We start from the raw sequence: 14,631 nt of genomic DNA on the forward strand, positions 1-14,631 counted from the left end.
GTATTGATCGCGAGAGATTTCGTGACAGCGTCGCATGATTTGACATGTAAAATAAATAAAAAATTCTTCTGCATGATCAATAAATACCAAGGACTCGTTTGGATATGTTTTTACAATAACTGAAAGAGTTTTTAGAAAAAATGTTTTTGAGTTCCAAAAGCACTTAAAGTGCTTTCTACGAAAAGCTCCAGTTATGTGCTTCTTTTAGGAAGCACTTTAAATGATTTTCAAGATTTACTAGCAATTTTACTAAGAATTGTTTCCAAAAATATTTTCACAAAAAACATTTTCAATCATTTTAAAAGCACATCCAAACGAGCTCTAAATCGTTACCTGTGACTGTGACGCAGGATGAGTTATACATCCGGCAAGCGCCGGTGAAGAATGCAAACTAAGCTAAAAATGTTTGAACCAAACTACATTTACAACATTGGGCAATTTATAGATAAGTAAATATATACTACAAATTCATGACTTGCGAGCCATATTCCAACATAACTTGATCCAATTAACTACACAACTACGTCTGGCAAGATGCCAATCATCATATCAGAAAATAACCATTCAAGCTGCTGGAGTCTTTAACACAATTTATTTTACTCCGGACCAATATTAACGCTACACTAAATGAAAGAGAACCAACCCCCCCCCCCCCTCCCGGGGCGGGCCCCCAAAACACATTTGTCCTCAATTTTTCAAGTCTCGGATGCAAGAGGCCGCTCTGCATCTGAGTCCGGTGCAGGCACATCTATTAGATCTAATCATAGGAATATAATACACATACTTCAACTGCAATCTCTACTGAACATTTTGATAATGTGAAATAATCTGTACGCGTCATGGAAATCAAGAGACTTGAAAATGAAAGCCTGCTGCAAATAAAAATGAGAATTACATATCGATATCTACAAGCTTGTGGTTCTCAGATACTAGTATCGACGAGCAAAGAACCACTAATAGCTAAGACACAGACGCACGCACCCTTATGCACATGTTGGTGATATAGAGCATAATAAAATTAGAATAATACCAAGACAATAGTTACCTAATCAGCGAAAGGACTCATGAAATCACTTGAAGAATATTGGTGTAATATTGGGATACCTAGTTTTGCGTTATCCACATAATCCTCACTTGGCTCCTGCTTGACTAGGGTACCACTGCTCTCCACATGGATCCTTCCAGGGTTCAAGTTGCTCATTTGCGATTCAAAATCATCCACTGCAAATCGACTTGGAATGCAAGTCTCTTTACCAACAAATCCGAGATTCCTAAGAGGTCCCTGATCAAGCATTTCCCCTGACTTATCAACATAAAAACCATGGCTGTTTGCCGTATTATGCAAAAACCCCGGCAACTCTCTGGAATCACTAAATGTCGCAGTTGAGTTCTGGTAACTGGTGCTATTGTCAGCATTAACTAAGCAAGACGTGGCACAAATAGAACCAGGGCCAGAATACCCACCAAGAATGCCACTAGTTTTAGGATTTCCAGTCGGTATATGTCCAACATTCAAGGAATTATTAGATTGATCTGAAGGCAGACTGTAATCAACAACAGTAGACCTGTTAAAGCTACTACTCTGATTAACAGAAGCAGGACTATTTCCAGCCTGGAAACCAGTTGATGATTGAGAGGGGACCACAAGGCAAGATGGCTGCACATTAAATGAACGGCTAGGTTCGGTTAGCACAGACTGCTGCTGCGTTCTTTTATGTTGTCTTTGCTCCTGCGGCACAATTCCCATCAACAAGTTACTGTTCTGAGTACTCAACCCTCCATGATCATTGCTGGGTGCCACTGTACTACGACTATTAGACCTCCATTGTCCAAATCCCAGAGATGCATCCTCAGCAGAAATAACGGATTGTGGAAAATGTTTGGAAACGTTTGATTGGCTTTTTACGAAAGGCTGCATGAATGGCACACCATGTTCAACAGGGGGACGCTTGGGTGCTTGTAGGGATGCATGTAGAAGTGCAGGCTGATCCATTGCTGGCACAAGGTTCCCTGCAGGTTGACCTAAAAGCTCAGCTTGCAGGGCTGCTAGTGTTTGCGGAGGAATTTGTCCAGAGGCAGCCAAAGCTTGGAAGTCAAATCTACTAAGCGAACCCAACTTCCCATTTGAGTCCACGGGCCCACATAAAGGATTTGCAATCCCACTTTGTTGTTGAGCTACTCCACTTAATCTCTTCAAATATAACCTGAATTTCTGCACAACCACTTAGTTCTTATAAGTAAATCATTCTGTTTGGAAAACAAATGAAGAACTCAAGTATATCATATGCATATAAAAAGATCGCAAGAATGTAAATGCAAGAAAACACAATTCTAAATTTCTTTTGAAAAAAAAAGATGTGCTCATACTGCAATGGATATCTGAAATAGAAAAGCTAATATAAAATACTCTAAATCTGAGTTCACAACTTAGTATTAGACCCATGTGCATGTCAAAAATATTACTGTTGTCATAATTCAAGTTAGGTTTTTAAAATAAACTGATGACTTCTAATCAAGCGTAATGCATAATTGTAGTTACAGTATTGATAATCACATATTATTTATGCGTTGAATTCTTAAATGCTTCTGTTTTATGTGTCATTGACTCATTCATGTCCGTGACAACGACAACAAGATGAAGGCAAGCTAAGCTATCAGATCAATATGAGGGGAAGCACCATACCTGCAAATGGCTAGCAACATTTTCTCGAGTTAAACCAGGTACATTCATCAATTCAAGAATTCTCTTTGGTACAGCCTCTGAAATATTACAAAAAGTTCAGTCAGTAACATAAAGCCGTATTGAGCAGTCACATTATGATGTCAAGGAATGTAAACCGGGTACACCTTACAATAATATGTGTATATCAAAATAAGAAGTTAAAAGTTAACGATCATACTATCAAGGCCAAGCTGGTTCACAGCAGTGACAAATTGCTGGTGGAGTTCAACTGACCATACTACACGAGGTTTCTTCGATGTAGACAAATCATCGTTTTCTGTATCACCATCATCATCTTCTTTAGGGTTGATCCTCTTCTTATGACCTTTCAATGAAACTTCTGTTCCTTCGTTAACAGAAGATGCGTATTCAAAATCATTGTTTCCCCGTTTATGTGGATCATTATCTTCCAAGCTCCCAGAATGTTCAAGTTCTTTACTTCCATTCCATTTTTTCCTAACAACATGCTGCCAAATATTCTTGAGTTCTGCCTCACTTATAGGCTTAATTAAAAAATCACAGGCTCCATGTCTAATTCCTCTCATAACAACACTTGTTCTCCCATCAGCAGACATCACTGAATAATACACCGTCATGTTAATACACATAAGGCATAATTTGACTACCATTGAAGAAATTAAAATTTATTTACTCACTGATAACAGGAAGGTCCATTTCCAGCCCAACGTGTTCCAGGAGTTTAAATCCATCCATATCAGGCATATGGACATCACTCAGTACGACATCAAAACAGTCTTTCCTCTCTCGTAGAAGATTCAAAGCAACAGTAGCCTCGGAACAAGTGGTAACTGCCAGCAATAAAACAAAAGGGTATTGTTGTTTTATTGGCTATTTACGCACCTACTGCTTACTTTGTCTCAATTCTCAAATTCCGCATTTTGCATTTGAGACAGAGATTTACAGACTACAACAACTGATTAGTCCAGCTGCTTAGAATCTCCATAATAAAATTACCGGGTTAATATATGTAATAAAATTACCGGGTTAATATATGTAATAAAATTACCGGGTTAATATAGACATATATATATATATATATATGTTCAATTTCTTATAGATTAGTCCTGCAACTGATCCATATACAATAAAGACCTGAAACAAAAATAATAATTTCTTCCAGATCTTACACAAACGATAAAAATGCTGAAATAATTCTTAATATTTGAGATAATAACTTGTTTTTTCTAAACTAAACGCAAATAAAGCATAAACATAAGCATAACCAATCACTGAGAAACTAGAAGATCAATGGCATACCCTGGTACAGACACCGGAGTAACATCAGCTCAAGAATCCTCAAGCACGTGGTGTCATCGTCCACCACTAGAACCCTCAAGCCCGCCGGAAACTGATTGGGGACTGCCATTTCAATGCCGGCAGACGGTGACAAAACACCACCACCAACTTTACACGAACCGTAACTACTCGCAGTAGTGCTCACGCTTGACTGCGCCACTCTCTGCAAAGCAGCCATGGCCACCACACACCGTCACCACAACGACGCAAAACACACACACCCACTGACGACCGAACCCTAATGTTCCATTTTCAATGGACTAAAATTTCCATTTTTAGTGGTTGCACTTGCAGAGGGTGAAAGTGGAGCCAATTGGAGGGAGATCCGCGAGGGGAAACCTTCGGTTTGGGGATTAGGGTTTCGGAAAGCAATCAGACAGAACGAAATCGGAGAAATTGAGAGAGAATTGGACCTATTACATTCGTTATCGTATATTATATGATAAAAAATTATTGTAAATTTTTTTATTTAAAATTAAGGGTAAGAGATTGTTTACTACCCTCATGTTTCGTGGTTTTCAATATTTAGTACATCAAGTTTTTTTCGTCTCAGATTCATATCTAAAGTGTAAATTTTGGGACAGTCTCATACATCCGTTAGTCAAATTGTTAAGTTTTCCGTTAATTGTGACGTGGCGCACTGACTGAACGCCACGTGTCATCCACGTTTTTTTTTTTCTTTTTTTTCTTTTCTTCTTCCTCCTTCTTCTTCTTCTTCCTCCGACTGCAACTTTCTTTTCTTTTTTTTCTTCCTCCTTCTCCTTCTTCTTTCCCTTTCTTCCCCTTCTTCCTTTTTCTTCCTTCTCATTCTCCTTCTTCTTACTCCGAATCTGGGGAAGCTTTTTTTTTTTTTTTTTTTTTTTGTTCTTGTTCTTCTTCTTCTTTGGGACAGTCTCATACATCCGTTAGTCAAATTGTTAAGTTTTCTATTAACTGTGACGTGGCGCACTGACCGAACGCCACGTGTCATCCACGTTTTTTTTTTCTTTCTTTCTTTTCTTTTCTTCTTCCTTCTTCTTCTTCTTCTTCTTCTTCTTCTTCCTCCGACTACAACTTTCTTTTCTTTTTTTTTCTTCCTCTTTCTCCTTCTTCCTTCCCTTTCTTCCCCTTCTTCCTTCTTCTTCCTTCTCATTCTCCTTCTTCTTCCTCCGAATCTGAAGAAGCTTTTTTTTTTCTTCTTCTTCCGAATCTGCCCAGATTCAGTTTTTTTTATGATTTTTTTTTTTTTGAGGAAGAAGAAGAAGAAGGAGGAAGACCCAGATTAATTTTTTTTTATGATTTTTTTTTTTTTTTTGAGGAAGAAGAAGAAGAAGGAGGAAGAAGAAAAAAAAAAGTTGCAGTCGGAGGAAGAAGAAGAAGAAGAAGGAAGAAGGAGGAATCTTCTTCTTCTTCCTCCGAATCTGCCCAGATTCAGTTTTTTTTATGATTTTTTTTTTTTTTTGAGGAAGAAGAAGAAGGAGGAAGAAGAAAAAAAAAAGTTGCAGTCAGAGGAAGAAGAAGAAGAAGAAGAAGGAAGAAGGAGGAAGAAGAAGAAGAAAAAAAAAAAACTTCCCCAGATTTCGGAGGAAGAAGAAGAAGAAGAAGAAGAAGAAGGAAGAAGAAGGAACTTCTTCTTCTTCCTCCGAATCTGCCCAGATTCAATTTTTTTTTATGATTTTTTTTTTTTTTTTGAGGAAGAAGAAGAAGAATGAGGAAGAAGAAAAAAAAAGTTGCAGTCGGAGGAAGAAGAAGAAGAAGAAGAAGAAGGAGGAAGAAGAAGAAAAAAAAAAAAAAAAAAAACTTCCCCAGATTTCGGAGGAAGAAGAAGAAGAAGAAGAAGAAGGAGAAGGAGGAAGAAGGAAGAAGGGGAATGAAGAAGGAGGAAGAAGAAGAAAGAAAAAGAAAAAAAAAATTGCAGTTGGAGGAAGAAGAAAAAGAAGGAAGAAGGAAGAAGAAAAGAAAGAAAAAAGAAAAAAGAAAAAAAAACGTGGATGACACGTGGCGTCCAGTCGTGTGCACCACGTCACAGTTAACAGAAAACTTAACAGTTTGACTAACAGATGTATGAGACTGTCCCAAAATTTACACTCTAGGTATGAATGTGAGACGAAAAAAAACTTGATGTACTAAATGTTGAAAACCACAAAACATGAGGGTAGTAAACAGTCTTTTACCCTAAAATTAAATATAAACAATACTTGACAAAAATTGGCTACATAATTTACGATGAACGGATGTGATTGGAGGATCATCAGAATTCTCACAAAGAGAATCAGGAAAGGATCCTCACAAGGATCAGGAAAGGATCCTCATTCCCTTTTATACCTGTGAGTCAGAGATATAGAGAGTGTGTTGGGCATGTGGGGTTCAGCCTACAGTGCTACCTTCGTCGCTTCTTGTGCGTCTTTGCGGTCGTAAAAGATCGTTGGCTGTGTCATATCTCCGTCACACGTCCGACCAACCAATCTAGATAGTAAATTCGATGTTTAATTGTTAAGAGTTTAATTTTTTTCACAATTATTGTGCATTCAATTCTTTTTTTTCATCGGTGTGAGATTTTATATTATGAATTGGGAATGGTAATATCAAATAAAAAATGATTTTACAGTGTGTAAGACCTCACTATCTAACGGTATAAAAAGCCACCGCATATGCCGCTAATTGCATATGCAAGAAGTAAAACGAAACACCATACCAAAAATAATACCTACCACCGGGATTTCACTTGAAATTTGCTGAAATAGAATATAGCCATATAAAAATAAATACAAATATTTCATAATTACCATGGAAGCAATTATCATTTAAGGTCAATAATTAATTTGTTTAAAAATGCTAAATAATAAATCATCTAAAACATAAAATGATAGGCAAATATGATGAAAAATTGATGCCATTTCTTTCTTTTTCCATATTGGTTTAATCATTTTGATTTAACTATTGAAATCCAAAACATAAGCATTGATTGTGGGGCAAGAAATGTAAATAAAAAAGAAATAGATTCAAGACGAAACTTGCATTGCAAAATACTTGTCCACAATTATTGGAGATGGCAACATAATCCCAATTTCCACTCAATTTGGTGATTTAGCAATAGTCGTTTTAAATAAAAATATTTATAATATTTTTTTAGTTCAGACTTAAAAAGCTATTATCACGTGAAGAAAAATTTACAATTATATATATATATATATTATTGCATTGAAAACATCATACAACGATAAATTCGTTGCATATAAATCATTGTAGACAATTACGGATAGACATTTGCGAACGACAGAATAATTTCAAACAAGTCACGACTCACGCACGCCTCATATTTGCTTCGGAGTCGTGCGCATGAAACGACATCCACATTAGCCATTTTTGTGGTCTTGGCTGTGAGTTGGCCCACAGTGATTTGGGCCTCTTGCTATATACACCGACGAATTTGATCATCACTCCCAATCCATGTTTTAATTAACTATTGTTGACGATGATTTTAACCCACCTCGGTTCCGTATCATTCGTTCACTCAATTTGGTCACGGTTATTTTCATGGTAACAAACTCATCTTTTATTGTTTTATTCTCTCTTTGAATTTGAGAAAATGATCTTTAGTAACAATCGGTCTGACATGACATTATTTAGCGTACAATATTATTAACAAATAAACAATGCAAAGCCTAAACAAATTATTGAAAAATTATATGGCGAGAGAAATTTCAATAAGACTGTCAAACTAGAACATTTTTTACGTGGTGAATTTCAATAAGACTGTCCAACTAGAACATTTTTTTACGTGGTGTCAAGTAAGACAGAAATACATAAATTTTCGTAATAGACTTGTTAGATATAAATACTTTCAGATAATATCGTCACGCAACACTACTTAAATTTTTTCCACCGATGTGACCCACACCTTATCTTCAAGAACAAAATTGTGAATCCACAAGTTTTTGTGACACTCTTCTGCTTGTGCACTCACACTTGGAAATCCACATATAATGTTGAAGCATTTCCAATTGGGAAGATGGACTGTGCTGGTCTCCTCCCCACCCAAATCACCGTTTTCTCCAAATGCAACCACCATCACCTCCTCCTCCTCTGAATCTGCAGCTACCAGATATTTCAGTACATGCCGTGCCTCAGCCTTCAACGTGAATGCCTTTAGACCAAGGGGCTTGAGCACTCGATGCGCTGCCAGGCGGAGAGTGCTCAGATACGACGATGACGAGGATGATGATGAGGACGTCGAGTACGGACACAATAAGGAGATAGCAGTGTTGGAATTATACAGTCAGAGTGTGAGAGGAGAAGCACTTATCGTGCATGCATTGGTGGATGACCAGGATGTAGAAGTGCTTATCTTCAAGGTCTGTTGCTAGCTACTTGTTTGCTAATTTTTGTTTACAATGAGTCCCACGTCGAAGAATTGAGGCTTTGCATGTGTTTTGAAAGCGGTTTTAGCTGTTTTAAAAAGCACTTCCAAACAGCTCTTATATAACTTGAGATTGAAGGGTAATATGTTATTGTTTCAGGGATTCTCTTCGAGCTTGAGTTATGGGACGTCACCGGACCCATCGAAGAGCATTCTTCCAGCAAGGGCAGTGATCAAGGCTATAGACAGGGTGAAAGGACCTTTTGACCCTTCTAATATTGAATACTTGCAGAAAGGCCTCACCTGGGAAGCGTTTAAGAGCACTACTCTACCCCCCAACTTACAACTCCCAATTTGAATTTAGGCGTATTTTTTGTAATGCCCCTTAAAACTTGACTTCAATCTCGCTCTTTTCTCTGTAACTCATAGTATTTTGCTATTGTTATTACATATTTTCTTCAATACCTTGGCCTACTCAATTGAAAAAAAATAAAATTTTTAATTACTTCAATCTAATGGATATAAAAACCGATTATCCAATAGTCGGAACTACAGAAAATTTATCCCCGTTATTATGAGACTTTGGCGTCTTGAAATTAAACCGATGAACCAATGCACCGAACCGGATAAATTTGATCTAGTATGAGCCTCATGCAATGTAATGTGGCTCCATCATTTCCATGCGACAGAATCGATCTCATCTCTAGCTGACTTGTAGAGTTGAAGGCGTTTAGCAATGTTTGTTCGCCTTTCCATGAGTGCCGGATCCTCATCCAACATTGCACCAAGCCTCTCCTTCTGCGCATTCCCCAAGCAAAGGAAAATATGGTTAGTATCCTCGGTTCTTCAAAACTACTTTACCACACCGGAATCACCAAAACGAACTGGCTTTGAAAAGTGCGAGGCTCACCTCTTGCCTTCCAATTCGGGCGTAAAAATGGTTGAGCAGATTTCTCTTGGCCTCTCGAACTTGACAGTGAACAACAGCCTTTGGAATCGAAAGCCTCAGTGTCTCACAAACCATATTGATGTAAGAGCTGACATTTGATGCTGGTACAAGTATATAACATCTCAGCATAAAACAATAACTTAAAGAAACACTGAACCAGCGATCACGCCTACAATAAGATACAGTGAATGGGGTTTTGAATTTTGCATACCAATCCTCCTGAGATAATTATCTCCGAAAGTGTCCATATTTTGTACTGTTTCTTTCTCTTTTGAGTGTTTATCTGCCTTCGATCCTGCTTGACCTGGAGTTCTTTCTGGTTCTGAATTAAGCTTTCTAAAAAATTCCACTGTTAGATAGCTAGATTCCATTTCCACAAGTCGTGTAACAGTTTTCCTGCTTTCATCACGAAACCTTTCCAACGCTTCCGTGGAAGCTGCTGCTATATCAGACCGAAGCGTAGGGAATCGCTTCAATTCCTGCAAATTCCATAACGTTGGGTTTTTATAACTTTGATCCGCGCACACATTGATTGTTGCCATAAACTGCTAAATCTCATGAAACTTTACTTACCTCGGTTTCAGCTATCGACTTCCGTACAAGTTCTTTCAAAACAAAGTGCACCTGTTGTGAGAAATTAATGTAGTGAAAAGAATATTCAGATAAATATACAGTAATGTTTTGGACCAAAAGAAAACTTATACAAAGCAAGCATAGAAATGCACCATTCGCAATATATGGACAGAAAATTTAGACAACCCCAGTCCAGAAAATTAACACAGTTTATCTTTTGTATGCATATCCATATTATCTACGATAAAATTAACACAGTTTATCTTTGGTAAACTATGTATTCCATGTGTTGTAACTTTGAGTTCAGAATCACATATAGAATGTGAAAGGAATAAGAGCACTACAGCATCCACAGAGGCTTCAGCCGGTCCTTTGAAATAGACGATAGATCCATCAATGAGTCTTCGGTATCCTTGTTCTGGAGCAATCAAATGGGGCTGATAACCATCAGCCTCAGTAACAACTTTTTGGACATTCTTTATAGAGAGATGACGATCAAGGGGAAGCTTTTTCAAAGCAGCTGGTAATTGATGGTCAAAAACCTTATATATACGATCTCCACCAGGCCGCCTGAAATAGCAACTTATCATTAAACTATATGCATATAATAGGAAATGATTGATATACTTATTTGCAATTATCAAAATTACACTACGATAGAAATGTCTCTAATCAAATTCGGAACTCATCATAAGTTCATAACTTCGTGATATTCAGACTATGAGCAAGTACAAGTATAGTGAATCTCTCTCAAGGGCTTTCTTTATCCATGCTCACAACTTCACAACTTGTAAATAAATGGCCAGCCACCACAGAGGGTAAAATTACCAAACACGTCTAATGAAGCCTAAATCTTTTGGGTGTTCTATGTTTTCCATGAAATGAAGAGCCAAACCAGTCAAATGACTCAAATCAGAAGTTCTAACATTTTGCAGCGTCCCAGCCTGGAGTCAATTTAAAGTATGTGATAATATTCTGAACAAACAACGAGTTAAGTGCTCAACTTTTAAGTTTTAAGGTAACCTCTACTCTTGTGAAGTACTGGACAGATATGTATTATACAGCTTAAACTCGATGACATGTCCTTCATAGAACTTCTATATCTCTACAGTCTAGGCATTTTGTTCAAAATCTCAATCAATGAATCAAGGACACATGCTCTCAGACGAGCAACCCTAATAATATGATCAATTAAAATTTAAATCATACATATTCTCAACATGGAAAATCAGATAATCTTGAAATTTAACTTCAACAGCGAATACATGTCACATAAAGGTCATGAAATTTACCCTCCATCCAGGTGTTCCTTAAATACACGGTCAAATGCACGACATAATTCTAAAATAGTGTACAGCTGGGCCTGTACATATAATAGCACAAGTAAGTCAAACCTATCATAAACTAGAAAACTTGACTGCAGAGGTCAGCATTGTTACCCCTGAATCTACACCAATTGGCCTGCCAATACGATCCAGCTCCGCATTAAGCTCATCAATTGTCTTGTTTATCAAAGCAATGATGCTAGGTATCCGTTGCCTAATGACAACCTCCAAATGCTGATAAGAAGATGAAATGAAACAATTATTTCCATAGGTTATTACGTGAACATACCAACCAAGTGAAGACAAATATTCAAAAGTTAATACCTTAGACAAAAGTTTGGCAAGATACTCTGAACCCATTTTGTGTGCTAAGTGCCCATATTCAGGACTAGTTTCAAAGTATTCTTGCTCCTTACGACGAGCAGCAATCATATCAACGTTCTTATTGATATCAGCTTGTGAACGATTCACAATTCCTACCCATGGGTGTTGCAGCCTATATGACCTTCCTTCTATAACCTTGAACATTCATAGAGTACCGATTAGTTTGATGTTTTGGCCGATTAGTTTGATGTTTTGGCCACCACCGGAAGTAAGTGAATCTTGATTACATTGCACTTATATATTCACGAAAAAACCAAAAGGTAACAACCATGAACACATGAAAGTTAAAATACTTCATTTCTATAATCAAGTAACTTCTATTTTCCGATCAAGTTATGCAATGAGCATGATTGGATCATTACATCCAGAGCATTGGTTCCCTTGTCCATCAGATCGAGTTTCGTTAGCACTCCAAATGTTCTTTCACCTAAAAATGTCAAACATAATAAAAAAGAGTAAGTTCTTTTCACTTGTAGACCGGTCATCCTTTTGATGAACAATGAATTAAGGTGAGAAATGTATTGTTGCCTCTCTAGGTCATATTACCTGAAGGGTCGACTTCTCTTGCAAGTTTGATGGCATCTGAAGTGGCAATATCTTGATTAGCAGGAGATATAGCCAATATAATGCAGTTAGGCTACAAATCAGAGAAGTCCATTAGATTGACTGCAGTATTAATAAAAGAAAAATTATAACTTGATCCAGCAAACCAAATTTGAAGTATCCTCACTTTCTCAACATAAGAACGGACCATATTCTCAATATCCTCAACAATGGTGTCTGGTTGTCCCTCTACAAAATCCCTAGATAATTTGTCAGTAAGGTCTTAACAAACTGGGGCGATGGAGAGAGAGATAGCTATAGGAGGAGATAAAGATTACCTACAGCCACCTTTGTCAATCCAGGAAGATCGATAAGTGTTAAGTTTACAACTGCCACAAAAATACGCTCAGTACCATGCAATACAATATCAATCAACAACAGGAATATGGAGTATATCTGGAATCAGGACAAGCAGTTGATGAAAAAGCGAGAATGCTTCGTAACAATAAGCAATATATTGAAATTCCAGCTTTCGACTCTACCACATTCTTATCTTCTACACAAGGAAGAGAAGTTTCAGTTTATATAATAGAGTATACTTTCCAGATATTCAACTAGAACCGTCGTAGGAAAGCCTAGCTTGTGGTTTGCGTTACTATCTAATAATATAAAAAACATGTAATCCAACGAGTTGTATATTCCTTTAAGATGAAAATTGATTAGTATGCAAATAAAATAATGATTCAGAAGGAAATTAAATATATGACATTCAAATCTATGATGTTCACAGGAAATTAAATACATACCATTTGGAGAATATATGCTGAGATGAATTGGAATGTTAGAGATGTGTTTTGTCTTCCCAGTTATACGATCAGTCTCATCCGAGATCTCCTTACGTACAGAAGCTGCAAAAGCAAACAGTGTACAACTCAGTATTTGGCGTAAGAACTAAAGAGAAATAAAACCGTTGCACACTTGGATTGAATAATCATAAGCTCAAAGAATTCATCTTTACATCAGCCCAAGAGAAAATGAACCTCGCATTCAAAGCTGACATACCAAAATCAGTGAACTTCTTCTTAGGACAATGAAGAAACTCTGCATATTCAGACCGTCCCTCGTCTATCTTATGAAGTTGCAACACTAATGGTCTCCTCGTCACAATACCTTGCGACCAAAGAAAGATAATGTAAGAAGTAATGCATAATTTTGCAACACGAAACCACAAATGCAAAAGGGTATATTCGATCAACGGAAAATGATGGAGGTCACTCTAATTAAGAATAGCAATTAGGTAGAAATAACGATCACCACGCTGCTTAGCCAGCAACAACAATAACCAAGTCTTATCCCACTAAGTGGGGTCGGCTGTATGAATCATATAACGTCAACCAGGCTAGTTAGATTATATCAAATTCGGGACGCATGAACTTTGCTGGAATCAGCTTCAAATTCTTTACCAAGCAGAACAAGTTTAACCCACATTACATCTCGCATTCTTTTAACATTCCAATTAGCAATAAACACAACCAAAGAAGGAAGGAAAAAAACACATTGACATGAAACTTTGTTCATACCGGATCCACGAGGCAAGAAATCTCTCCCAACGACGCTTTCCAAAACCGACGATTTTCCGGAACTCTAATTTCAAAAAAAAAAAAAAAAAGAGTACATTACAGCACTGGAAAATGGGAAACCCGAGCGATTTTTTATATTTTAAGATGAGAAATTAAAAATAAAATGAATGGAGTCGAGTGGAGGCAGAGGAAGAGACCTGGCCTCCGACAACGGCGACCGTCGGAAGGGCTTCCCAGAGCGACATGCCCTCGCCGCCATGATCGCCGAGAACGGTGCAGGCTCGCTGGATGCGATTGACCAGCCCGATCAAGCTCTCCAATCTGGCCATTGGTGATCTGGGGTCGAATCAGCGGATGGATAAAAAAGATCGGAAATTTATAACGTGGGTTCTGAAGGCGGAAGGTATTGGATCTGAGATCGAAGATATTTGATCTGGGTTAGATTAAATCTGAGAGGGCGAGAAACAGAGGGAGGAATATAGAATTAACAGAAAAAACGGTTATGAGTTAAAAGAGTGGCAATGTTGGTGCATCAACGTTAACGTAATTTTGAAAAGTTTAATGTTCGAAAGCAACCCATATTACAAATATTTGTTTATTTTTTGGTCGTACATCATAGATATTCCATTTTTTGGCCACATTACTCTAATCAGGATTCAGGACGCAGCGTTTTGGTCATGGAAATTGTTTTTTTGTCAAACGGAGAAGAATGGGCCATTGGTATGTAGAAATAATTGGGCCTCATTTTTTTTAGCCTAAATTGGGCTTCGCTATTTGTCGGAGCCGATTTTATGTGATCTTGAGTGTAATTTAATCAGTTAAGCTACAAGTTTATTCCGCCCTTTGTTACTGCTAATTTTTTTTTAAGAAGTTTTAACAAAATACTTCTGGTACTATTC

At 37.4% G+C, this 14,631-nt stretch overlaps 3 protein-coding genes across 6 annotated transcripts; 1 reads left to right on the forward strand and 2 right to left on the reverse strand.

Moving 5' to 3' along the window:
- Positions 1-417: 417 nt before the first annotated feature.
- LOC103451532 (two-component response regulator ORR21) lies at positions 418-4,516 on the reverse strand. 4 transcript variants are annotated; one of them, XM_029091192.2, is made up of 6 exons: positions 4,001-4,516; positions 3,379-3,531; positions 2,901-3,299; positions 2,684-2,760; positions 1,046-2,212; positions 418-872 (listed from the first exon to the last, which is right to left on the reverse strand). In XM_029091192.2, exons 1-5 carry the CDS (start codon positions 4,215-4,217, stop codon positions 1,046-1,048), a joined length of 2,013 nt encoding a protein of 670 aa, XP_028947025.1. In that variant the 5' UTR covers positions 4,218-4,516; the 3' UTR covers positions 418-872. The 4 variants fall into 4 exon arrangements, with proteins under 4 accessions (XP_028947025.1, XP_028947024.1, XP_028947027.1 ...); XM_029091191.2 differs by having other exon boundaries at positions 418-869; positions 4,001-4,463; XM_029091194.2 differs by having other exon boundaries at positions 418-869; positions 1,105-2,212; positions 4,001-4,459.
- A 3,347-nt stretch (positions 4,517-7,863) lies between these two features.
- LOC103430615 (uncharacterized) lies at positions 7,864-8,840 on the forward strand. The gene is made up of 2 exons (XM_008368761.4): positions 7,864-8,373; positions 8,539-8,840. Exons 1-2 carry the CDS (start codon positions 8,005-8,007, stop codon positions 8,734-8,736), a joined length of 567 nt encoding a protein of 188 aa, XP_008366983.2. The 5' UTR covers positions 7,864-8,004; the 3' UTR covers positions 8,737-8,840.
- LOC103451534 (phragmoplastin DRP1C) lies at positions 8,771-14,292 on the reverse strand. Its single transcript, XM_008390945.4, has 16 exons — positions 13,930-14,292; positions 13,733-13,796; positions 13,215-13,322; positions 12,959-13,060; positions 12,491-12,541; positions 12,340-12,401; positions 12,156-12,246; positions 11,972-12,036; positions 11,550-11,744; positions 11,340-11,459; positions 11,193-11,263; positions 10,245-10,470; positions 9,901-9,951; positions 9,539-9,806; positions 9,289-9,428; positions 8,771-9,176 (listed from the first exon to the last, which is right to left on the reverse strand). The coding sequence occupies exons 1-16, from the start codon at positions 14,059-14,061 to the stop codon at positions 9,051-9,053; spliced, it is 1,872 nt and encodes a 623-aa protein (XP_008389167.2). The 5' UTR covers positions 14,062-14,292; the 3' UTR covers positions 8,771-9,050.
- Between the last annotated feature and the right edge of the window lie 339 nt (positions 14,293-14,631).

This window comes from Malus domestica, chromosome 13 (genome assembly GCF_042453785.1).
Source record: "Malus domestica chromosome 13, GDT2T_hap1".
Lineage (NCBI taxonomy): Eukaryota > Viridiplantae > Streptophyta > Magnoliopsida > Rosales > Rosaceae > Malus > Malus domestica.